This window comes from Salvelinus fontinalis, chromosome 9, assembly GCF_029448725.1.
Source record: "Salvelinus fontinalis isolate EN_2023a chromosome 9, ASM2944872v1, whole genome shotgun sequence".
NCBI lineage: Eukaryota > Metazoa > Chordata > Actinopteri > Salmoniformes > Salmonidae > Salvelinus > Salvelinus fontinalis.
In genome coordinates, this window is record NC_074673.1 from 50,761,248 (window position 1) to 50,786,952 (window position 25,705).

The window sequence follows — 25,705 nt, forward strand, 5'->3', positions numbered from 1 at the left end:
GCTAAGGGAGCCATACAAGCTAGAACCTTCCACTGCCTAAGTGTCGCTAGCATTAGGCTAACGTTGTGCAATCATTTGGGACATGTAGCCTATTTGAATCATTATGGAACTCAGACCACACTTAGCAGGTTAAACCTAGAGCTCGGCGAACGGTTCATAAAGACTGGACCTTTGTCATACAGTTCGATGATTAGTAAGGCTTAGGGTAGATTTATAGTACTATTGTTCAACCCCTATTGTACACTTTTTTCCACCTTCCAATATTTCATGGATTGAACTTGAATATGACAACTTTAAGGATGAATCAAACCAATATATGTTTTTGCGCGTAAGGAAACCACGTCTGCAAACCCCATTACGCACCTTCATAAGGTAAGTCTGAGTACCAACTACTGAGAAGTGCAAAGGAAAGGCGTGCACAAGAAAGGCATCGTTTATTATGGCGAAATCAGGTCCATAATGCTGTGCACAAAGTATCCTCTCAATTATACGTATTCGAGTCTTCCCAAGTACCCCCTGTGGATAGGCCAGGTACCCCCAGAGTTGCTAGTACCCCAGGTTGAGAACCACTGCCCAAATATCCCCCACAAAGGCACAGAGTGACACTCAGAGATCAACATTGTCAGTCGGACTATCAAAATCATGTCTAATGTGCTTTGGTGTTTATAGATATATACACATGATGGGAATCAGGGGGGGAAATGAGGGAATTCAATCATGTAAAAATTAGCTATAGGTGAATTCAAGGATTTTTTCATTGGTGGGTTCCCAAAGTAACTTTTCCCCATTTCCACCCCTGGTGGGATCTCTTTTGGTCAGGCAAAATTGCATTGAATATCAATGTTTCTTTACAAGAGCGGTCCTTTTGGTCTTTTAGTGTGTCCCTTCAGTCCTGCTTAGAGAAGCTTCCGCCATGACCGACTGTTGGTTGCTTTAGACCGTCTCCTGATGGACCTCTTATGTAGTCTGTTGCTGGGGGTGGCACCAGCTGAGGGAGAGAGAGGCGCATGTTGATGACATCCTTAAAACATTGCTGAATAACCATCAAAGATAAAGAATAAGGAAATTCCAAAGTGCAGGGGTATTCAAAACTGAGCCTGGAGGTCCGGAGTACTGCTGGGTTTCTCTTCTACCTGATAATTAATTGCACCCACCTCTAAATCAGTCCTTGATTACAGGGAAAGAATGAAAATCAGCAGTGGAACTTGCTTCGAGACACTCATACCTCGCCTAACTTACTTTAATGTTATTGCCTTGTTTCCCTAGAGATGTCTATATTTCCCAAGTGTGTAAATGTTGTGTCTCTTTTTGTATTCGTACTCTGTAAGTATGTATGATGTAATCTGCAAGGTTAATTGACGCTAATCTCCGAACCCAGGAACCCAGGAACCCAGAAACAATCTATCTAGCTACTCGATTGACTCTGTGGGGGAGGGGGGGGGGGGGGGGCTGAGGGTTTGAATCTGAGTTGATGGGAGTGGACGAGACAAGATGGATTAAACAAGGAAGGTTAGACTCACGTCCTATACACTCCACTTGTGGCTCCTCCCACCGCCCGTCGGGAAGGCAGCGTGCAACAGACGGGTGGCGCCGTGTGAAGCCTGCATCACACTGGTAGAGGACTATAGAGTTGACGGGGTAGCGGTCTCTTCTGCTGCCCATCGGCCTGGCGTTGTTCACCTCAGGGGGGGAGTGGCACACGACTGGGAAGAAAGGGGAAACCAGAGGAGTTGGCGAAGGGAATTATCTCATGAGATCTGACTGTTTGTTTCCAGCGATGTCGATAAAGTCAGGGTATGAATGACACATTGACTCCTCGTTGTGCCCTACAAATAGCGAGCTGGACCAACAATAATGTTTTTTGGGGGTACCAATTAGTTTTAAGACTCACAGTTTCATCTCACTTCAATTAACACCTGATTAACCCTTATTTGTGCATAGTCACTCCCGGACATCCCTATTTTTCAAAAAGCAGGCCTAGTGCTATTTTTCTGTCTTGTTGACTCAGTCACTGACAGCTGACCCGATTAATGTTCTGTGCCCCCTGACCCTTAACCCCTGCTCCCTACCAGGTTCACTCTTGCAGGTGAAGGGCAGGTGGTAGTTGCAGGGAACATCGTTCCACTGGCCGTTCTCATGCCAGATCATCACGACACAGTCCTCTCCAGAGTTAAAGTAGTTATCCGGCTGGTTGGGCCTCCAGTTCTCAAATTCCTGCATGCGAAGACGTCAACACGGGACCATTTGATTAGAAAGGATGATAAAATGGAATGAAGAAGTCAAATGGTAATTTAATATTAATATTAATAATAACAATGTTATTCATATTGCGTACGTAACTTAAAGTAAAGTCAAATCTAATTTTAAAAAATTGCAAAGTACAGTAAAGTAAAGTAGGGGACCAGAGTAGGGGATACCTAAACTGGTCGAGAAAAAAAAAACTCACCAATGGACTCCCATCTGTCCAGCGGAACTTATTCTGCACGTCCTTGTCATTGAGTCCAATCCACTGATAGTCCTGAGCGTTAGCTAGATGGAAAATAGAACATTGAGGTGTCATGTACAGTGAGTATCAGATATGTTCTATGTTTGTGCAAAAAATGTATTACACACACACGTGTGCATGCACACACACACACACACACACACACACACACAAACACACTTCACAACAAAGACAATAAAGAGTACTTACAAACACAAGCTTGCAAACACACACACACACACACACATCCTATATCTATACTCACAGTTGACAAACTCCTGCTCCTGTTGGGAGGTGATGCTGACTAGGTGGGAGTTGAGCTCTTGGCAGCGCTGCTCAGCGTCGGGCCAGGTGTCCCTCTCTAGAAAGTGCATGTAGCAGCTCCCCATGAACTCCACCCAGCCTTCGGCACAGCCCTGCACTGCTGCACACAAACAGATAGATAGACACATTAACACATTTCCTGTAGAATGTTGGCTATTTATTTCATTTATACAACCCTCCCCGTCCCCTGTAACCACAGGCGGTGCTACCATAAGGCTAGCTGTAACCATAGACGCCGCTACCATATGGCTAGCTGTAACCATAGGCGGCTCTACCATAAGGCTAGCTGTAACCATAGGCGGCGCTACCATAAGGCTAGCTGTAACCATAGACGGCGCTACCATAAGGCTAGCTGTAACCATAGGCGGCATGTTCATAAGGCTAGCTGTAACCATAGGCGGCGCTACCATAAGGCTAGCTGTAACCATAGACGGCGCTACCATAAGGCTAGCTGTAACCATAGGCGGCATGTTCATAAGGCTAGCTGTAACCATAGGCGGCGCTACCATAAGGCTAGCTGTAACCATAGGCGGTGCTACCATAAGGCTAGCTGTAACCATAGGCGGCGCTACCATAAGGCTAGCTGTAACCATAGGCGGCGTGTTCATAAGGCTAGCTGTAACCACAGGCGGCGCTACCATAAGGCTAGCTGTAACCATAGACGGCGCTACCATAAGGCTAGCTGTAACCATAGGCGGCATGTTCATAAGGCTAGCTGTAACCATAGGCAGCGCTACCATAAGGCTAGCTGTAACCATAGGCGGTGCTACCATAAGGCTAGCTGTAACCATAGGCGGCGCTACCATAAGGCTAGCTGTAACCATAGGCGGCGTGTTCATAAGGCTAGCTGTAACCATAGGCGGCGCTACCATAAGGCTAGCTGTAACCATAGGCGGCGCTACCATAAGGCTAGCTGTAACCATAGGCGGCGCTACCATTGTCTTTTGTCACACAAAACAATGCCACAGATGTCTGAAGTTTTGAGGGAGCGTGCAATTTGCATGCTGACTGCACGAATGTCCGCCAGAGCTGTTACCAGATAATTTAATGTTCATTTCTCTCTGTTTTAGAGAATTTGTCAGTCCATCCAACCTGCCTCACAACCGCAGACCACGTGTAACCACGCAGGCTCAGGACCTCCACATCCGGCTTCTTCACCTGCGGGATCACCTTATATTATACCTTATATGAACTGTAACTCAGTAAAATCGTGTTTCAGGCCACTGTATTTAGTTAAAACTTGGCCCTCAAAATAAGGCCTTATGAAATATGTATTGTTTTGTCTTGAATAATAACATTTGAATGGCAACAAATTCATTTAGTTTCTCAATTGGGGAAGACTGTAAGAGAATGAATGCAACAATCATATCTCTGTCACTAGCAAACATAGTCATGGGTGGTACTGGTAACTCAAATTTAATCGAAAGGCACCCTGGGAAATGTGCAAATAAGGCTTAAAACCCAACAGCAGGGCTATTCAATTCCATTCCTGGTGGGCCAAAACATTTCTGGTTTTGGATTTTTGTATGGTTTTTCAAAGAACCATCCCATTTATGGTTCTTCAGAGACCCTAAAATGGTTCCGCTATGGTATCGCTCTCAATAACATTATTTTTATTTTTAAAAGTGTAGATGATCGTTGAGTTGTGAATGTCAGTGAGGTCCAGACAGCCATATCACAATTCTTCTAAATATAATCAGGACATAGTTTGAGACTCACGCGCCGCTTATGCTTGTAACGGTATACATTGTGGGACATGGCAACTTTCATTTGCATGTAAACACAAAAATAACAAAAGATTGATAACAGAGACACCAGGAATGTTGAGTGAAATGCCTATGATAGATATGCCGGCTTGTAATCACGTGAATACATCTTGCAACACATAGTGTTGTCACTGACACTCACATGTGCTGCAGTCCTCTCCAGTGAATCCATGTGGGCATTGGCACAAAGCAATGCCATCCTGCACAGAACAGGTGCCTGTGCCACACGGATTAGGCTCACAAGGGTCAGGAGTAGCTAGAAAGAGGCAGGGTTAGAATATAATGGATTGATTAGACAATATGCTTACTAGGGGGCATTGTTCATTAGCTGTTAGCATGTGGTGGATGACGCAAAGTAAACAATGGCTTATCGTAGATACTATAACCAATGGCCTATAGAACACTTCTATGATCAAATAAGCTTTTTACCGTCAACTACAGCAGGCTCCTCCACCACAACAGGGGTCACCATTGAGACGGCGGTTGCTGTTGTTGGGCTAGAGAAGAATGCAGACGGTGCCGTGACATTGATTGTTTCCGTGGGCCCTTCCAGGCCTTCTTGCTCCTGCCCTTTCTGCTCATGGCCTTCCAGCTCCTGGCCTTCCTCCACCAGGTCCAGGTCATCCCCTCTTCCCGTGTTTCCCATAGAGGTGATATACTCTGGGTAAGTCATGGTAGACCCAGGGGGCAGCACCACAGACAGGCCTTCTGCGACCGTTGACTCCCCTAGGGAGAGCCCACTGGCTGAGGTGCTCCCTTCATGCTGGCTACTGCCGTCTCCACTGACCTCTACGTAGCCCCGACCCTGCTCCGGATGCCACTGTGTTGTCACCTCCATCACCTCGTCTTCTGTCATGAAGATGACCTCAAGGCCTGAGTGGGATCCGTCACCACTGGATGGGAATCCAGAGCCGCTGTGAAAACCGGAAGGATAACCGGAGCAGAAACCGCTTGGAAAACCGGAAGCGAAGGGCTGGTAGCCAGAAACCTCCTGCTCTCCCGAGGGCTTCTCGGTCAGGTCAATGAGACCTGAATGCTCGAAAGATATGTCAGGAAGTCCGGAGCCAGAAGTGCTGGTCACATCCCCGCTGAAGAAGCCGCCCGATCCGGACACTCCACTAGAGCCACTGACATCCACACCACCTTGTCCGAACTCCTGTCCGGCCGGCTGCTGCTTGGAGATGTCAACCATCTCTCCGTCCACCATGATGATGACAGAGTCCCCGCTACCGCTCAGGTCCCTAGATACCCCACTGCCACTACCGGAGTGGGGAAGGACACCAGACGGTAGCCCACCGCTGAACTCTCCCACCCCCACCCCAGAGCCACTATTCCCAGACCCGGTGTAAGTGACAGTGGTGCTCCCCTCTACTGCCTCCTGTAGACCTCCAGAGCTAGAGCCCTGTCCTGACAAGATGTGCCCACTGCCCTCGAATGTGACTTGGAAGCCAGACCCGGAGCCATCGCCACTGGACCCACCAGATGTATCTCCACTACCAGGAGTTCCACTGCCACTACCACTGGTAGAATGCTCAGCTAAGCCTGAACCGGACACATCCACAGATACAGGTGGTACGATGGGGCTCACTGAAAAACCACAGAGAGAGAACAAAGGTTAAAGAACATGTAGTATTAATGCACTTTGACTAGAAAACAGCTTGTGCATTTAGATTTTAACAGAGGTAAACATGCTAGTATGTAATTCTCTTTCACTCTATTGTTACGTTTGGCATGGTCGGCAGGATAAATATACAGGAAATACTAGCAGTGATACAGAAATACCCGTTGACCACTTAATATAGAGATATGTTACCAGGAGTCAATTGGTCCGTTCTGGTTGTCATGTTGATAATTTCCTCCTCGACAACTACAGTAACATTGAGTCTGGTTTCAGTGTGAATAATCGTAGGTTCAGCTACAAAATAAAGAAAACCAACACAATATCATTTTCATGCTTTTAACAGCGGCTGTATATGGGCTTGAACAGTTTGAGTTTTAACAGCCACCCTACTGATGACTCTGAACAGATCCAAACTCATACATACCTCTGAAGCAGTATGCGTCGTATCTGGAGTGCTGGTCAGGGTGTCCCGTCTGGTTGGGGAAGGCGTAGATGGTGTGTACCCCAGCCTTGCCTCCTCCACAGTGGGGCCTGGGGTTGTGGATGGGGTAGCGGATGCTGCGGTCCTGCAGCCAGCCTGGACGGCACTTGTCAAAGCCCTGTCTCCAGGCGGCATAGAGCTGCCCTGTGGTGGCTAGCGTGGTGTTGAGCTTCTGACAGTGGGCCACGGCCTCCTTGTAGGAGAAGCTGTCATAGTCGCTGGTGTAGAACAGCTCCCCTGAGAGATGAGGGAGAAGAGAGAGCAGGTGGTTTTACTAGGGCGACCACATGTCCCGGATTGTGTGGGACAGTCCCGCATCTTGTGCTGCATGCTGCCCCCAAAATATTCATGCAGGCTACACTGTCCTGCGAATGTCATCAATGTCATCAAAATCATCAAGTTTGGGTCACCGCATTTGGATATTTTAAATGTAGAAGAAGAAGAAATCACTCAACATCTGGAGCTAAGCTCTGAAGAAGACGAAGACGAAGAAGGAGAAGAAGAAGAGGATGAAGAATAGGGTCCATGCACCATGTCACTGACCCTTGAGGCGGTCCACATAGCAGTAGACATCGTATCGCTCGGTAGCGGGTCTCAGGCCATAGGACCTCACGCCTGGGAGATGCTCCAGGTTCCCTGAGCACTTATCTCTGGGAGACAGGATGGGGTACCTGACCACATGAGAGAGCAAACTGTCACTATGCAGGTAAGGGTTAAGTCCCGGTTGACGGTTAACGAAGCAGTTCTACTAGGTTCCTCTTTAGGAAAAGAGACTAGAAAGTAAAATTGAGTTTTTCTATTATCTCAATCAGAGAATTTCTGCAATCATTAGGAAATATGCAGGGAAGGGATTTCTGAAAAAACCGAATTGTGCAACCCAACTGAGAAGGCTACTGGACTACTGAAATATACCCTATCTATCTCACCTGACGGTCTGGTCCCTGAGCCAGCCTGCATCACAGTGGTGGAGCCCTGCCTCGTAGGCTGCCTGGAGCTGCTGAGAGCTGGCGATGACCGCACCCACACTCTGACAGGCCAGCTGGGCCTCCACGAAGGACAGGGCATAGCGACTGGAGCCAGCACGGTAGTGGAACACTACACCTATAGTGAGGGACGGAAGGAGGGAGGAGTAGGAAGAGAGGGAGGTAGAGAGAAAGAAGGGAGATAGGGGAGGGAAGAAACAAACAGAACCAAACACAGAATTTGTGTTATTACGCTTGAAAATGAAAATGGCAACTACGGCAAAATATAAACAATTTCCTCCCTGACGTTGACCAGCACAATCTGCTAACCTGTAGGAGACATGGCAGTGTCATTGTCACGAGGGAACTCGGAGGCCACATTAGGTTTAGCTGTCACCCTGCTGATGATCTCTTCCCCCACAACTGGGGTGACCTTGGCATACGTGTCGCTCACACTGGGGAGGATGGGTAAGGGCAGTTCCTTGCTGGTGGTGTCCAGGGGGGCTTGGGTCAGAACCTCCCCTTGTGCCTCAGCCTCAGGGGCGGTGGTACGCCCCAGGTAAACCATGGGGCCAGCTGTGATGGTGGCCACCTCTGGGAACGGGGTGGTCTTGACTTCGCCGTCGTCTTCTGTGAAATAGACCATTGGCAGCACAAAAAATTAAAGCCACACTCTGTGTTACTGGAAATCACTCTGGCTTTAAGACACCCAAATGAAATTCACAATTACACCGTATACACTTTTTTTACACTTACCTTGGTAGCAGATAGCGTCGTAGCGGGAGTCTGGGTAGGGGTAGCCTGTCTGGTTAGGGAACAGGTACACGGTTCTCACTCCAAGTAGTCCTCCACCGCACTGCGGCCTGGCAATGTTGATAGGGTAGCGGACGCTTCTATCTGCCAACCAGCCCGCGTTACACACGTCCATGCCAGCCTTCCAGGCCAGGTACAACTGCCCTGTGGTGGCCAGCTTGGCCCCTAGTTTGGCACACTGGTCCATTGCCTGGTAAAAGGTGAACTTCTCCACGGACATGGAGTAGAACACTCTGCCTAAGGGATGATGTAGAGGGGAAAGAGTGAGAAACAGAGGCAGGCAAACAGAAGGTTATCTGTCATGATTTCCGCTTTTTACTTCTCAAGCTAATATAATATATTATTAGGCTAGCTAGTTGGGTAGCTTTGTATGGCAAGTGGATCAGCAATCAACATCAAGTTGATGCCCAGCTAACGATTCCAGGGAGAGAGAACATTTTTGCAATGTTACCCGTAATGTTCCCCTAATGTTTGAGTGTCCAGTTTACCGTTAGTCACGGAAACATTATATCTATGCTAGCAAAAACCTTTTGAGAACCTTTTTTGCATGTTTTGGCGTTGGAGTTAGGAAAACATTCCCTCAATGTCAAACAGAATATACCCAGAGTGCCATGTTCTCAGAACATACAATATTAATCTTGAAACTAAAACTGGAAACTAAATGTTCTTGCAACGTCCCATGAAACGTTGCAAGAACATTTAGTTTCCAGTTTTCTGAGGGTTAATGGAATATTACATTAACGTCCCTCCAAACATACACAGAACATGGTTGACAGGTCTCAGAATATACGATATTACGGCTCTGCCATGATCTCAGAACATGAGATATTAATGTTCTAGACACGTTTCATGGGAACGCTGCAAGAACATTCATGTGTCCAGTTTTCTCAGGGTTAGGAGAATATTCCATCAACATCCCACCAAACATACAAAGAACATGGCTGCCATGTTCTCAGAACATAAGATATTAATGTTCTAGACACGTTCTAGACACCGCAAAAATTTCATTAGACGTCACGCCTTGTTACTGTTGCCAAGACAATCAGGGCCACTGATCAATTCATAGCTCTTTATATGTTGACACGCTCAGGGACACTCACACACAGTGCATTTGACATACAGTGTTTTTAACTTTTTGACAAACATGATTACATTGTGCATGTTCATTTATACAGTAATCATTATTCAATAGTCCTCACCTGGGATTTGAACTCACAAACTCTTGGTTCACAGTAATACTGCAATCTTCCTGCTATGCTACCATGTCCGTGTAAGGTATCAATTAATCAGATTATTCTCTCATCATTGATTTCATTTAATTATTTAAGCAATTTAAGGGCTTTCAGAATAGTTGTCTAATGTTGGTGGGGCCTGTTATCCTGTTTTAAAGATATTCCTGAATCACTACGATCAATAAAATAGTTTTGCTTGAGTGTACGGAGCAATTTAACGGAGCGTTTGCTTACCACCCTATTGCTTACAGCGTTACACCTATCAAGTTGTTTCAGATTAGTGCCTGGAGAGGATGGGTTGGGGTTTCTTCTGGACAGGACAGGGCCTAACTATACTGGCCCAATAAGCACATTTCTTAGAGATATCCGTTATTGGGACAGTGGTTAGGGTGTTCGTCATTGGTGCTGGTGGCCTATGTTTTGAGACCCGCTAGGGCAATCACCCTACTCTCACGTTATTAAGATTAAGGCAGCCCTCCGCACCTCTCTGATTCAGAGGGGGTGAGTTCAATGTGGTAGACAAATTTCAGTTCAACGCATTCAGTTGTACAACGGACTAGTTATCCCCATTTCTCTTTCCTTTCTTAGCAAAATATGCTAACGGCCTCCCGGGTGGCGCAGTGGTCTAGGGCACTGCATCGCAGTGCTAGCTGCGCCACCAGAGTCTCTGGGTTCGCGCCCAGGCTCTGTCGCAGCCGGCCGCGACCGGGAGGTCCGTGGGGCGACGCACAATTGGGCTAGCGTCGTCCGGGTTAGGGAGGGTTTGGCCGGTAGGGATATCCTTGTCTCATCGCGCTCCAGCGACTCCTGTGGCGGGCCGGGCGTAGTGCGCGCTAACCAAGGGGGCCAGGTGCACGGTGTTTCCTCCGACACATTGGTGCGGCTGGCTTCCGGGTTGGAGGCGCGCTGTGTTAAGAAGCAGTGCGGCTTGGTTGGGTTGTGCTTCGGAGGACGCGTGGCTTTCGACCTTCGTCTCTCCCGAGCCCGTACGGGAGTTGTAGCGATGAGACAAGATAGTAATTACTAGCGATTGGATACGACGAAAAGTGGGGAGAAAAGGGGATACAAGAATTTTTTTTAAATGTAAAAAAAAAAATATGCTAACGTCATTATTTGGCAAAAGTTACAACACGCTAACTTGATCTAAGAAACCCTAACCCCTCCTCACTATAGGCACTTCTGTAGATTAAAACACTTGATAGGTGTAAGCAATAGGGTGAATTCACTTTGAAGTAAATCTCTGCAACTTTTAAGAGTACACTCAAGAAAAACTATTTGATTGATCATAGTGATTCAGGAGTCTCGTTAAAACAGGTTAACAGGCCCCACCAACATTAGACAACTATACAGAAAGCCCTTAAATTGCTGAAATAAGTCAATCAAATCAAATCAACGATGTGAATAGTCAGATTATCCGACGCCTGACACCATCATGGTGGCATAGTGGGTAGATTGGAGTACTGTGAACCAAGAAGTTGTGAGTACAAATCCCAGGTAAGGACATGTTGTAAAATAACTCATGTATAAATGAACATGCACAATGTAAATATCTACACCAAATATTCAAGTTGAAAACACTACTGTATGTTAACAGCACTGTGTGTGATTATCCCTAACCTTGCCAACATTTAAAGAGCTATGAATGGATCAGGGGCTCAACAATCAAGGCCTTGGTTGGATCGGCAGCAGTAATAAGGTGTGACGGGTAATTCAATATTTTTTTTTGGGGGGGGGGGGGGGGGGGGATGTTTCTTTGGGACCATCAGGTGACGGCTTGTCAACTGATACACCGAAATGTCCCCATGAAACGTGTCTAGAACATTAATATCTTATGTTCTGAGAACATGGCAACCATTTTCTTTGTATTGTTTGGGGGGGACATTTGTGGAATATTCTACTAACCCTCAGAAAACTGGACACATTAATGTTCTTGCAATGTTCCCATGAAACATGTCTAGAACATTATCTTAAGTTCTGAGAACATTGTAACCATGTTCTGGGTAAGTTCTATTTCACCTGAAAGGAAGGTCTTTTGGAAACATTCTTCGCACATCATGGGTACATTACACTGAAAACGTTAGTTAATGACCAAATGAGACACTTAAGGGAACATTCTCTAATGTTATGGGAACGTTTTTGCTGGCTGGGGGGAGCTCCTTTTATGCTTTGCATAATACTTTGACTTCAAATGATCATGCCCCTATTTATATGCTATAAATCATTTAACTTAGATGCTTATCTACGTGCAACACAAAACAGCTTGCATAATGACCATGATAACCATGACAAACTACAATATTTCTTGTTGAGTACCTGACATCTTCTGTGCGAAGCAGTACACATCATAGGTCTCATTGACCTCTCTCACGCCATAGGTTCGCACGCCCGGGAACTCATCCTTGTCTCCAAAGCAACCCTCACGAGGCTCATGGATGGGGTACCTTGAGTAGATCATGTGACATGGCAAAGAAAAAAAAGGTGTATACACATTCCAAACCATGGTTTAGAACCCAAATACCCAACTAGCGGTCCGGAGCCGGACTTAGAACGGGGTCAACACGGGGATTGTAGAATTGCAGTAAATGAGCTTCAAAACAGAAAGAAAATGCCACATGCAAAATGTGTAGAATTGCAGGAAATTAGCTTTAAAACGGCAAAATGTTCTCTCCGCCAACAAAGGGGGTGTGAACAGTTTGGGGTCGCATGGGTTGCGAGTTGGGGGTTTGTTACTACGCCAAAAAATGACAATATCCATCCGTACTTTTGCCACCTAGGAAATTTGTGTGACCGGACCTTCTCCAACAGTACTTGAGTATCCCTCGTCTAGAACAACATTTCACATTCCCACAAAACCCTTCAGGTTAGTTCATTTCTACAGTATTTACACAGGAAAACATCAAAGATGGCTTCCCTAAAACAAGTATGACTGACAATAGTGCACACTGGTTTACCTAAAACAGTCATGACAGATAACGGTTCACAGTTTAGTATGTCAGAATCACCTGACTGTTTGGTCAGATAGCCAACCGGCGTCACATTGGTGGAAGCCATCGTCAAAGGCAGCCTGTAACTGGGCTGGGGTGGCGATGGTGGCACTGTTCTGGATACAGGCAGCCTTGGCCCTCTCAAAGTTCAGAGTGTAGCGTGTAGAGATGGCTCGGTAGTGGAACACAATACCTGGGAAGGAGAGAACAAATTGCCCTCACTGTATTATTATTGATTATTATACCATTTCAGAGGGTAGGCTAGTGTATATATGAGGAAGAGTATTGTTTTCGGTCCTATTAATGGGATATTTCACTCCAAAAATATAATATAATTTTCAAAACTAAAATGTTCTTGGGAGAGGGCGCGCTCTTACTAATTTTGCTTTCCTATTAAACATACTACTTTCCGTATGAAATATTATCATTTATTTATATTTTACAGTACCTGAGTATTAAATAGAAACGTCGTTTGACTTGTTTGGAAGAAGGTTAGCGGTAGCTTTTTGGACTCCTCTGTCTGTATGTTGAACAAGGGGATTAGCGAAATCGATGGCGCCAACTAAACTGACTTTTTGGGATATAGAGAAGGATTTTATCTAACAAAACAACCATTCATGTTTAGCTGGGACCCTTGGGATTGCAAACAGAGGAAGATCTTCAAAAGTAAGTGATTTATTTATTTGTGATTTTATGAAGCCTGTGCTGGTTGAAAAATATGTTGATGTATGGTATGGTATGGTATGCTTTCGCCTATTGTAAATCAGACAACGCAGTTAGATTAACAAGAATTTAAGTTTTTAAATTTTTAAGATAGTTGTATGTTCATGAATGTTTAATATTACAATTATTTATTTGAATTGCGCGCCCTCCAATTTCACCGGATGTTGTACCTACAAATCAGAAACGTCTAACACATCATTGTGATCTCTACAGCGCTGTTGGCTGGTCGTCATTGACCTTGCGTAGGCTTAAACACTGGTATACACTGATTTATAAGGCCATATTGGGTAAAATGACATTTTATCTCTGTTCTTTTTTAGTCAGGTCAGTAAATAAATATCAATTACAGTCCCACTCTGATTTGCTTCTAACAGTACCAAAAATTAGAACAGGTCATGGTAGAAATAGTTTTAGTTACTCAGCTCCGTGGTCCTGGAATTCTCTCCTGAACATTTTAAAATGTGATGATCTAGTTTCGTTGGTGGAGTTTAAACACTTGATCGATGTATATATCATAGAAGAGTGTAATTGTTTTTAGGCCAGCTGTTTTTGTCAAGATGTTTGTGTTTTTAATGTAATATGTAATTTTTGTACTGTATGTGTGTTTATAGTTGTGTTTAATGTTGTGTTAGTGTATGTAAGTTGTTTTGTCTGAAACGTTATTCCCCCTGCTGCTATTGGACCAGGTATCTCTTGGAAAATATATATTATCTCAATGAGAAAAAAACTGTATAAATAAAGGTAAAAAAAAGAAAAAAGGTACCTATACCTAATAGCTTGAGATCATACCTACAAAATGCATTCAGAGCCTGTAGTTACACTCCAAGTCATACCTTGAACCTGGATGTCCACTGAGTCATAGTTTTCCTCGATGCCGTGCATGACCTCACAGCGATAGGAGCCTGAGTCCTTGGAGCGCAGCTCCGTGATCTCTATGGTGATGTCGGTGGGCACCAGCGGGTAGTTGGCCATGGTGACCCGGTCTAGGTACTCCGTCTCCACGTGAACTTTGCCCTCCGACGCTACCAGGATGAGGGTGGCCTTGCCCTTGGTGATGTATGTCCACTTGATGCGGTGGGACAGGGGGTTGACAGTGGGCATGCCCGGGTGGTTGATCGGGTTGTCGTGGAAGTAGCAGGGCACCACCACCTTGGTGCCCATCAGAGGGTGCAGTGGCACGTCCATGGGGATGCTGACACTCAAGGTACTGTCGAGATCTGGGGAGGATAGTATGAGATTTATTTTTACGTTATATTAGTAGATCATGTAGGGAAGATGTTGCCCTACAGTAAAGTGGATTAAATTCATGTCACCTGCCTGCATTATTCCAAACCCTATTTTAAGAGACTATAAAACACTTTTACCTATTGCATTTGGTTTCAGCGGTGGGATACACACACTGCATATAACAGAGGCCCTGTTTGAATAGCTAAAACGGTGTTCTTCCCTATTTGAACGCAATTCATCCTTCCCTATGTCCTTCTTTAATGTTGATTGGATTTGATTGAATGAAAGCAGTGGAGTGGAAAGCTTGCATACACCTATTCATGTTAGATCAGTGATTACTTCAAGGAAAGGAGAAAGGAACAATGCTTTTTTCATAGTATTTGAATTGGGCCGGTGAACAATAGTGATGCAATATAACACATACCGCTAGGGTCTTCAAATGATATTGTTGAGGTGACGAAGGGCAGAGACACACACAGTAGGAGCAAGGTGATCATGGTTTACCTGTAATGGAAGAAAAAACTGTCAGTGAAAAAAATGGCTGTCTTGTCAGATTTGGTGAGGCACTGTAATTTAGCCTGGTCAATCAGACTGAGCTCTCGTTTTGGTTGACCAGGCTGACTGTAAACGACACAACGGCATCACGTTTTTTTTATGGGTTTCAATGGTGTGTTAAAAGCCTCATTAGACCACCAACGGTTGCTGTTCTCTGTTTAGCCAGGTGGTAGAAGCACATGGCTGTACTCGTTTATATCTACTAGATGATTGTGATTGAGACCGAACTTTACTTTACGGTGACCTTGCAGTGATTTCCCTCTTACCTGATTCTATTTTACATTTAAGCTTCAACAGAATACACATTCCCACATTTATTTTGTGTCCTGTGCTGGGTTGACTTTCGCCAGGCAACATCTATTTAAATGATTCCAACTTGTCTGGTGTGAAAGGTTTTACCAGATAGTTTATTTACATGTATTCTTCAGTACAACACAGCTACTTTTCTCCTTAGTGCCACCATATTCACACAGGCTAACTGCTACTATATATCAGCATTGGCTGGTTGTACTGTGCTCTACCATTGGAAACAGCATGTCAAAAATCACTCCCCATTCTCAAATACCACTCACATGTTCATCAATGAATAAAACCCCTCTTTCCCTGGCACAGGAAATGTTCTCAGCGCAAAAATAGAATTTCCAATGTATACAGCATGGGAAGTCTTTATACAGTAGCTTATAGGAAAAGGGAAAAAACGTGATTCATTCAACCCAACGCGTCCAATTTGTGTTTTTTTTTTACAGGAAAAAATGAAATACTCAGTCAGGGTAGTTTTCCAGAGGTTCTCAGATACTGGCCCTTTCAGTGTATAGTAGTCTCTCTGCCTCCAGTCACTTCCTCTCTGGCTAGTGAAGAGTTTGTGTGTGTGTGTGTGTGTGTGTGTGTGTGTGTGTGTGTGTGTGTGTGTGTGTGTGTGTGTGTGTGTGTGTGTGTGTGTGTGTGTGTGTGTGTGTGTGTGTGTGTGTGTGTGTGTGTGTGTGTGTGTGTGTGTGTGTGTGTGTGTGTGTGTGTGTGTGTGTGTGTGTGTGTGTGTGTGCGCGCGCGTCTGTGTGTGAATAAAAGCTGCCTTGATGGTGGATAAAAGCATGGTTACATGGTTATTCCACATGGGCAGGGATGTTACTGGTCACTTCAGCTGAGATGCCTGGTGGCCTAATGGGTCACTGGGTGTGATCCTGCTCTTCTATGTCCAGGGGGTAAATAAGGTAGAGGACAACCTTCCCCAAAATGTGAGGGATGAGAGTGGACACTAGATGTATTAACTCCTGAGTCTGTTATGCCATTTAGCTCTGCTAAAGGATTGTACCCATACTTTCTCATCTCCTTCAGCACACGACACAATACAATCATCTTGATCTGTTTGGATGACAGAAAGGGCTAGTCAAAGGCTGTAGATATCAGATAGGCATTTAGAGGTCATGGAACGACTGTGTGTTATCGCTTACAGTAGGCAGAGATGGCGTCAAGACCAGAACTCTCAAGGCCCAGATCCATACCTGCATTAGAGTACGGTAAAAACCTAAAGTGTTACCAATGGTTGCGAAGTGTTACCAATAGTTGCCAAGTGTTACCAATGGTTTCCTACTCTTGAATAGCTCTTTGAGAGAGTGAGCCACTGTAACCCAGGTTTATTTCTTCTCTGCTTTCCACCACAGCCTTACTGTACCTTCATTGTGTTACATTTTGAGGGGTCCATGCAGTCCAGCAACCCTTTGATAGATTACAAACTAGACTCATTCCAACATCCAGACACAGATGGACTCTACCCTACAAGGAGATTACATCATATCTGTTCTTCTTCATTTCAGTCCTGGGATAAGTTCATTAGGCACCAAACGAAAGAATACGGACTGAAATATGGAGGGACTACCGGGACTTGTCCAATCATCAATCATTTTAATATTTCTTTGCAATGTTAAAAAAAATATTACCTGCCCTAATGAACACTACCCTGAGGTAAATGAAAGACTACAGAGGGAGGCCAGAGGAATTCAGAGGCCAGTAAAGTCAGTCTCACAAGTTCAAAGTTCAAAAGTCATTCCACCCAAGTGTATCACAAGTAGGTTTGACTCTGCTCACACGCAGTCATGTACACACAAACATAAATCCACACTGGGGTCACACGCCTAGACAAATTCACTCACTCACTCTCTCACACTCTCTCTCACACACACACACACAGACACACACAGAGAGGCTTGGGTCACATGCCTAGACAAGTTCACACACGTGTGTGAGAGCAGACCTGCATTCTCTAAGTTTCACAATCTCAGGAAATACAGCTCCAACATTCTCTAAGTTCCACACACTCAGGAAATACAGCTCCAAAATTTGCAGTCAGAGATCTAACTGGGTGGATCAGCTCAGTTATATTTGGGAGGAAACACTAAATGGCACATGCACATGAAATTGCATATCACCTTAGAATTGTAGAACCTCCAGGTAAATCATAAAATTAACTATATTCTTCATAACTCCTCTTAGGGCTGGATTCAATTTGTATTGCATAAGTATGGCAGGTAAATCCATTTTAATTCAATCACTTTTTGATAGCATCCCTTTTCATTTAAACAAAACATTCCATACAGTACATGTTTGCCCATTGAAGAAGTATTCAGAAAGGGAGTTTTTGGAACTGAATGTCAAAACATTTAGGAGATAGAGGTGCTCAAAGTTGACCAATTTTGCATACCCCACCATACCATGAGACATCCATGTCTTCCTTACTGGAAAATATAAACGGTTGAGTTTGATATCGTTAAAAAGCATACAGAGTTGTCAAACTATTTCATAATTTATTTTTAAAAATTGTTTTAATGTAAATGATCTAAAAACCTGTAAACTCCGATTTTTGTCATATTTGCTTAGATCCTACTTTACATCATCTGAGGTTGTGTTGTTCCCGCCATCGGTTGAGACGCAACATTCTCTTGAATGCAGGGTTGGTGTCCTTTCATTGATAGAAATATAATTCATAGAATGGACCTATCCCTTCAGACCACTGCAATGTAGCTGGTACTCCAATTAAAATTAAAATTTAACTTACATTTTAACTTCTAATTACTACCACAAACATTGTCGCCGGTCCACCCAACTTTGAATGTCAACTCAAATTGTTGTTTTTATTCTATGATCTATGTTTCTATGATTTCAAAAGCTTTCCGGTGGAGGTTTGACCTTATAATTTAAAACAACTGATATTACAATTCAAGTTAACATTCTCTAATGTGTGGACCTCCAACCATCTTTGTGGTACCATTCGAAAGTTGATGTTTTAATTGTATTCCCATTTTAGTACATTTATCAGCCAAAACATGACACCCCACTCTGTATTCAAGAGCCTATTGTGTCTCAACTGATGGTGGGAGAAACACTAAAACCTCAGATGATGTAAAATAGGGTCTAAGCTACAAAATATGTGAATACACATGTTTTAGATAATTGACATTAAAGGAAAAAAAGGAAATTTCAACAGCAACAAAAAAAATCTAGAAATTCTTAAACAGTTTGGCAACCCTGTTGGTAAGCTTATAAATTAGTTCAATCTCAACCATATGTCTTTTCCAGTGATGAAGACATATGGTGAAGACAGTGATGAAGACATATGGTGCGGTATGCAAAATAGTTGAATAATTATAAATCCTCTTGGCGCACGGATCCCTTTAGCGGGATCATTTTCGTAAACAACCGCTGAATTGCGGAGCGCCAAATTCCCCCCAAAATACTAAAAATATTTATTTTCATGAAATCCCAAGTGAAATATACCAAAACACAGATTAGCTTGTTGTTAATCCACCTATCGTGTCAGATTTTGAAAATGTGCTTTACAGCGAAAGCAATCCAAGCGTTTGTGAGTTTATCAATCACTAGACAAAACAGTAAGAACAGCTAGCCACAAATTAGCTTGGTCACGAAAGTCAGAAAAGCAATACAATTAATCGCTTACCTTTGATGATCTTTGGAGGTTTGCACTCAGTTACACAATAAATGTTATTTTTGTTCGATTAAGATTATTTTTATAACCAAAAACCTCCATTTGGTTTGCCCGTTATGTTCAGAAAACCACAGGATCATACCGGTCCTGAAGGGCAGACGAAAATTCCAAAAAGTATCCGTAATGTTCGTAGAAACATGTCAAACGTTTTTCATAATCAATCCTCAGGTTGTTTTTAACATACATAATCGATAATATTTCAACCGGACGGTAAACTATTCAATACTACAGAGAAAGAAAATGTCGAGTTACAACTCTCGCGCGCATGAACTAATCAAAGGACACGCAGCGTTTTGATAAATCTCACTCATTTTTCAAAATAAAAGTTTGAAACTATGTCTAAAGCCTGAGGAAGCCATTGGAAAAGGAATCTGGTTGATACCCCTTTAAATGGAGGATGGGCAGGCAATGGAACAGGGATTTTTCCAAATAAAAGGCACTTCCGGGTTGGATTTCCTCAGGTTTTCGCCTGCAAAATCAGTTCTGTTATACTCACAGACAATATTTTGAGTGTGTTCTATCCTAATCTGTCAATTATATGCATATTCTAGCATCTGAGCCTGAGAAATAGTCAGTTTACCTTGGGAACGTTATTTTTCCAAACATAAAAATAGTGCCCCCTAGTTTAAAGAGGTTCTTTGAGCACCTTCATCTCTTGAATGTTTTGGCATTCAGGTCTAAAAAGTCACTGTCTGAGCACTTCTACAATGGAAAAATATGCATGAAAGGTTTCGTTCAAGTCAAAAGGGGTGCTGTCAAAAAAAATTTGAATTCAAATTAATTTACCCTCGTGGAAGATCTGCGTTATAGCTCGATGGACAGGCGTTCGCCTCCCACGTTCGCGGAACCTGCATTTGTTGGCTCAATCGGAAATTACCTTTACATTTTAACGTGGATCTTTCGTGATATTACTTTGAATCCAGCCCTTAGTTAGGACAGCAACTTTTTCTGGAACTCTCAAAATCTTCAATCTATCTAGGACCTTCTTTGAAAATCTAGAAGGAGAAGGGCTTTGTCTGCCTGATAAAGAGGGACTTTATGAAGTGTTCGAATAATCCAATGATTTGATCCCAGCATTCCAACTGAGCTGGATATAGTTCTAAACTTTGATTTGAATGCATGTACCACACAACTAGTAGCTAAGGCAACGTTGACCATAACGCTAAGTTCACAAAAGGGAGGCCTTTCAAGAATGAATTTGATGAAAATCCCTCCCTGAAGAACTAGCTGTTCCCTAACACAGTTGCCATATATAAATATTCAGCATGGCCAACCAAAACCTTATCCCTGGGTTTACTGTAGCATACTACTCTATCTCTCTACAGGTAGCCAATAGATCCACATGCTCTTTCAAGGCATCAATTAAAACCTTGCCATCCTCCAACCTTCACGATCTACACTCCCATTGTGAGCCAGCCAAGTCTGGAGCGGCAGCCGTATAGGTCTTCTACCCCTTCCACAGTATGTCCATTCAGCCAGTGTGGTATGCTCTGTTCCCCATTGAGGTGGAGGCCAATAAGGCCCTGGTCTGTTCCTCCCGTGGTGGAGCCCTGTGAATTTGGATGAATGCAGGGCCCTGGGAGGGTGTTGGAAGCCAAGATAAACACAGGGCTATGGGGGCTGTATTCCTAAGGAGGCCCTTAAACCCGCCTCGTTCTCTGGAGACCACGGGCACCATAACAGAGTGGACATTGACAACAGAGGCCCTCAGAGGGGTAAGGGAGCAGGGGGCTGGGGAACATGCCCATTGCCCATCATAGACCTGTATATAAAATATTGTTGAAACAATTGATTTTCAGGACAAACTCTTAAAATGAATGATCAAGGAAAACAAAACATGTATGTGAATATTCTAAGTTATTATATTTCATCACTTTTTCAAAATTCTAAATGGGGGAAATACAACATTTCCCAGAATGCATTAGTTTAACCCTGGAGTTTACCCTGAGGTCTTCAAAAAATAAGCCAAACAAATGAATATAAAGATCTATGAATATATTTGACTATTCTAAGCACTAAGGTTAAAAGAGTATATGAACATTGTTTCCAGAGAAAAGTGATATATTCTTTGGTATCTGGAAGAGTGACCTGTCAGAATCAATAAAACTCTCATGTTCTATGACTGGGTGGAATTTTCTTTAAATTGCACTAAATTAAATTCCACTTCCTGCCGCTCAAACTCAAATTCAATAAGAATTTCAACTCATGAGTTGGACACAAACACCCAATGCGGATACTGTATGTATGTGCATGTGTACAGTACATAGGTGTGCATGTACTGTATACACACAGATGAGCACATAGATATATACGTGCATTTGCAAATACACACGCATGCACATGCGTGTCATACACACGCCCACAGTAAACATTATATAGTAGCATATATTTTCTGACTTCATGGTTAGGAACAATAGATCATTCATGTCGTGTCTTAAAAAAGCATTACTTTTACGAATGTGTCGGGGATAAAGAGACTGTCCATAGTTGTCCTGATCATTTCCCTTTCTGTAGAAATTCTCATAGCCAAACTACTGTATGCATTGATTAAAACTGTTCAAACTACGGCACAGTGCATTCCTAAACTGTTATCAAATCAATCAAATGTTATATGTCCACAGAGCTGAATACAAAAGTTGTAGACCTTACAGTGCAAAGCTTACTTACAAGTCCTTAACCAGCAATGCAGTTTTAAGAAAAATAAGTGGTAAGTAAAAAATAGATAAGTAAAAAATCTAAAATAACAGTAACAAATAATTAAAGAGCAGCAGTAAAATAACAGTAGTGAGGCTAGATACAGGGGGTACCGGTACAGTCAATGTGCGGGAGCACCGGTTAGTCGAGGTAATTGAGGTAATATGTACATGTAGGTAGAGTTAAAGTGACTATGCATAGATAATAAACAGAGAGTAGCAGCAACGTAAAAGAGGGGGGCAATGCAAATAGTCTAGGTAGCCATTTGATTAGCTGTTCCGGAGTCTTATGGCTTGGGGGTAGAAGCTGTTAAGAAGCCTTTTGGACCTAGACTTGGTGCGCCGGTACCGCTTGCCGTGCAGTAGCAGAGAGAACAGTCTATGACTAGGGTGGCTGGAGTCTTTTTTTTACGGCCTTCCTCTGACACCGCCTGGTATAGAGGTCCTGGATGGCAGGAAGTTTGGCCCCAGTGATGTACTGGGCCGTACGCATTACCCTCTGTAGTGCCTTGCGGTCAGAGGCCGGGCATACTCTCGATGCTCTCAGGATGCTCTCGATGGTGCAGCTGTAGAACTTTTTGAGGATCTGAGTACCCATGCCAAATCTTTTCAGTCTCCTGAGGGGGAATAGGCTTTGTTGTGCCTTCTTTATGACTGTCTTGGTATGTTTGGACCATGATAGTTTGCTGGTGATGTGGACACCAAGGAACTTGAAGCTCTTAACCTACTCCACTACAGACCCGTCCACAATCATATCCTTTGTCTTGATCACGTTGAGGGAGAGGTTGTTATCCTAGCACCACACGGCCTGGTCTCTGACCTCCTCCCTATAGGCTGTCTCGTCGTTGTTGGTGATCAGGCTGGTCAGGCTGATCAGGCTACCACTGTTGTGTCATCGGCAAATTGATGATGGTGTTGGAGTCGTGCCTGGCCATGCAGTCATGAGTGAACAGGGAGTACAGGAGGGGACTGAGCACGCACCCCTGAGGGGCCCCCGTGTTGAGCATCAGCATGGCGGATGTGTTGTTCCCTACACTTACCACCTGGGGGCGACCCATCAGGAAGTCCAGGATCCAATTGCAGAGGGAGGTGTTTAGTCCCAGGGTCCTAAGCTTAGTGATGAGCTTTGAGGGCACTATGGTGTTCAACTGTAGTCAAGCTCAAGCTGTAGTCAGTGAATAGCATTCTCACGTAGGTGTTCCTTTTGTCCAGGTGGGAAAGGGCAGTGTGGAGTGCAATAGAGATTGCATCATCTGTGGATCTGTTGGGGCGGTATGCAAATTGGAGTGGGTCTAGGGTTTCTGGGATGATGGTGTTGATGTGAGCCATGACCAGCCTTTCAAAGCACTTCATGGCTACAGACGTGAGTGCTACTATGGCACAGTGCATTCTAAATCTATTCAAACTACGGCACAGTGCATTCTAAATCTGTTCAAACTACGGCACAGTGCATTCTAAATCTGTTCAAACTACGACACAGTGCATTCTAAATCTGTTCAAACTACGGCACAGTGCATTCTAAATCTGTTCTAACTACGACACAGTGCATTCTAAATCTGTTCAAACTACGACACAGTGCATTCTAAATCTGTTCAAACTACGACACAGTGCATTCTAAATCTGTTCAAACTACGGCACAGTGCATTCTAAATCTGTACAAACTGCGGCACAGTGCATTCTAAATCTGTTCAAACTACGACACAGTGCATTCTAAATCTGTTCAAACTACGGCACAGTGCATTCTAAATCTGTACAAACTGCGGCACAGTGCATTCTAAATCTGTTCAAACTACGACACAGTGCATTCTAAATCTGTTCAAACTACGACACAGTACATTCTAAATCTGTTCAAACTACAGCACAGTGCATTCTAAATCTGTTCAAACTACGGCACAGTGCATTCTAAATCTGTACAAACTGCGGCACAGTGCATTCTAAATCTGTTCAAACTACGACACAGTGCATTCTAAAACTGTTCAAACTACGGCACAGTGCATTCTAAGACTTCCAACAGCCGAATACTGTAACAGCCTTAGCTGATACATGCAATACATGCTGAAAACTGCAACTAACAATTCAGTTCAACCTATACATTTTCAATAAAAGCAAAAGATATCAAAATCAGACAGACATCTTTGGGACACATCGTCTCAAAGAAAGATCCAAATCCTTCGTTGAATGTATAGTATTACTCGAACAAATCTAAATTTGGCTGCCTTTTGCCTCTGTCAGAAATGACATAGGACTGTGTTGGGTAGGAAAGGAAGTTCAGCCATACAGTTACCCTCTAACCCAGGGGTGGGCAATTCCAGTCCTCGTGGGCCTGTTTGGTGTCAGAGTTTTTCCCCAGCCCCAGGTAGCACACCTGACTCCAATAATCACCTAATCGTGATCTTCAGTTTAGAATGCAATTTGATTAATCAGCTGTGTTTGCTAGGGATGGAGAAAGAGTGTGACACCAATCAGGCCCCCGAGGACTGGAATAGCCCACCCCTGCTCTAACCCCAACTGGTATAGTAGCCAGGAAACACACTGGCTATAGGCATCATGTTCATGCTCACTGCCCCTGAACAAGGCAGCTAACACACTGTTCCTAGGACGTCATTGAAAATAAGAATTTGTTCTTAACTGACTTGCCTAGTTATATGAAGGTAAAATAAATAAAATAAAAATAGTCATGCCATGCCCACAACAAGTGACCCCTCAGTTTTATACATATATACACTGATAAAATACAGAAGATATTGTTTCATTTGCACAAAATGTATCCAAAGAAGTCAAATTTCACCAATGGCTCTGACACTGACTATGTGAGTGACAGCAGGGACAATCAAGTCAGCACAACAAAGCACACTAAGCAAAAGGAAAAAACAACATAGAATGTAAAAGTTTGAGTGACAAGAATCTCAGAATTTCACTGCAGTTCCATGTTATGAAATAGATTGAGCTGCAGAAAAACTTCTGAATTCTGATAAGCTATGTACACGTTTTTATTACACAGCTCATCAGCTTAAAAAAACGATTTGCATGTTTTTTTTTTACTCTCTAAAAGCTTTAAAACATTAAAACAAAATGCCTTTATCTATATTTTCTAGGTGTTACTGAGGCCAAGGTACATTTTATTCGGTCCAGAACTCTCATCCCCTCTTACTAGCAGCACTGGAAGCTGCCCAGTACCGATGTACCAAAACTTTACCTTGCCACTGTCCTCCAAGCCAAGGATAAACGTCAAGTTATCAAGAGGCCAAATTGTGCCTCTTGAACAGGATATGTTTTAACGCAGTATTCTTGTCCCTGAATGGATTGGTACTGTATAATGCACTCCTGTAGTAAGTAGTAACGTACCGTTGATGCGTCTTGACTCTAACCTGTGAGCCAAATCCTTCTGTGTTCTGACTGTGTGCTGCTCCCAGATGTGCTGGGAGTAGAAAGAAGCTTTATTCAAACGGAGTACCAAGTTTAGCAGTTAGAGAGAGAGTGAGAGAGAGAGGGGGGGGGAGAGGGAGAGAGAGAGAGAGAGAGGGGGGGGGGAGAGAGAGAGAAAGGGGGGGAGAGATAGGGAGAGAGAGAGGGGGAGAGAGAGAGAGGGGGAGAGAGAGAGAGGGGGGAGAGAGAGAGAGGGGGGGAGAGGGGGGGGAGAGAGAGAGAGGGGGGGGAGAGATAGGGAGAGAGAGAGGGGGGAGAGAGAGAGAGGGGAGAGAGAGAGAGAGAGAGGGGGGGGGGAGAGAGGGGGGGAGAGGGAGAGAGAGACAGAGAGAGAGAGAGGGGAGAGAGAGAGAGAGAGAGAGAGAGAGAGAGAGAGAGAGAGACAAAGAGAGAGCTGTAGTGGAGAGGTAGTGTCG

General features: G+C 43.9%; 1 protein-coding gene across 2 annotated transcripts; it reads right to left on the minus strand.

The window, feature by feature from the left end:
* Positions 1 to 417: 417 nt before the first annotated feature.
* Positions 418 to 25,304, minus strand: LOC129862803 (aggrecan core protein-like). 2 transcript variants are annotated; one of them, XM_055934787.1, is made up of 18 exons: positions 25,209 to 25,304; positions 15,043 to 15,122; positions 14,225 to 14,608; positions 12,687 to 12,861; positions 11,998 to 12,125; positions 8,396 to 8,689; positions 7,970 to 8,269; positions 7,604 to 7,778; positions 7,221 to 7,348; positions 6,621 to 6,914; positions 6,389 to 6,490; positions 5,005 to 6,162; positions 4,718 to 4,831; positions 2,751 to 2,906; positions 2,447 to 2,529; positions 2,070 to 2,214; positions 1,521 to 1,703; positions 418 to 988 (listed from the first exon to the last, which is right to left on the minus strand). In XM_055934787.1, exons 2-18 carry the CDS (start codon positions 15,113 to 15,115, stop codon positions 897 to 899), a joined length of 3,984 nt encoding a protein of 1,327 aa, XP_055790762.1. In that variant the 5' UTR covers positions 15,116 to 15,122; positions 25,209 to 25,304; the 3' UTR covers positions 418 to 896. The 2 variants fall into 2 exon arrangements, with proteins under 2 accessions (XP_055790762.1, XP_055790761.1); XM_055934786.1 differs by having other exon boundaries at positions 2,751 to 2,909.
* Positions 25,305 to 25,705: the final 401 nt, after the last annotated feature.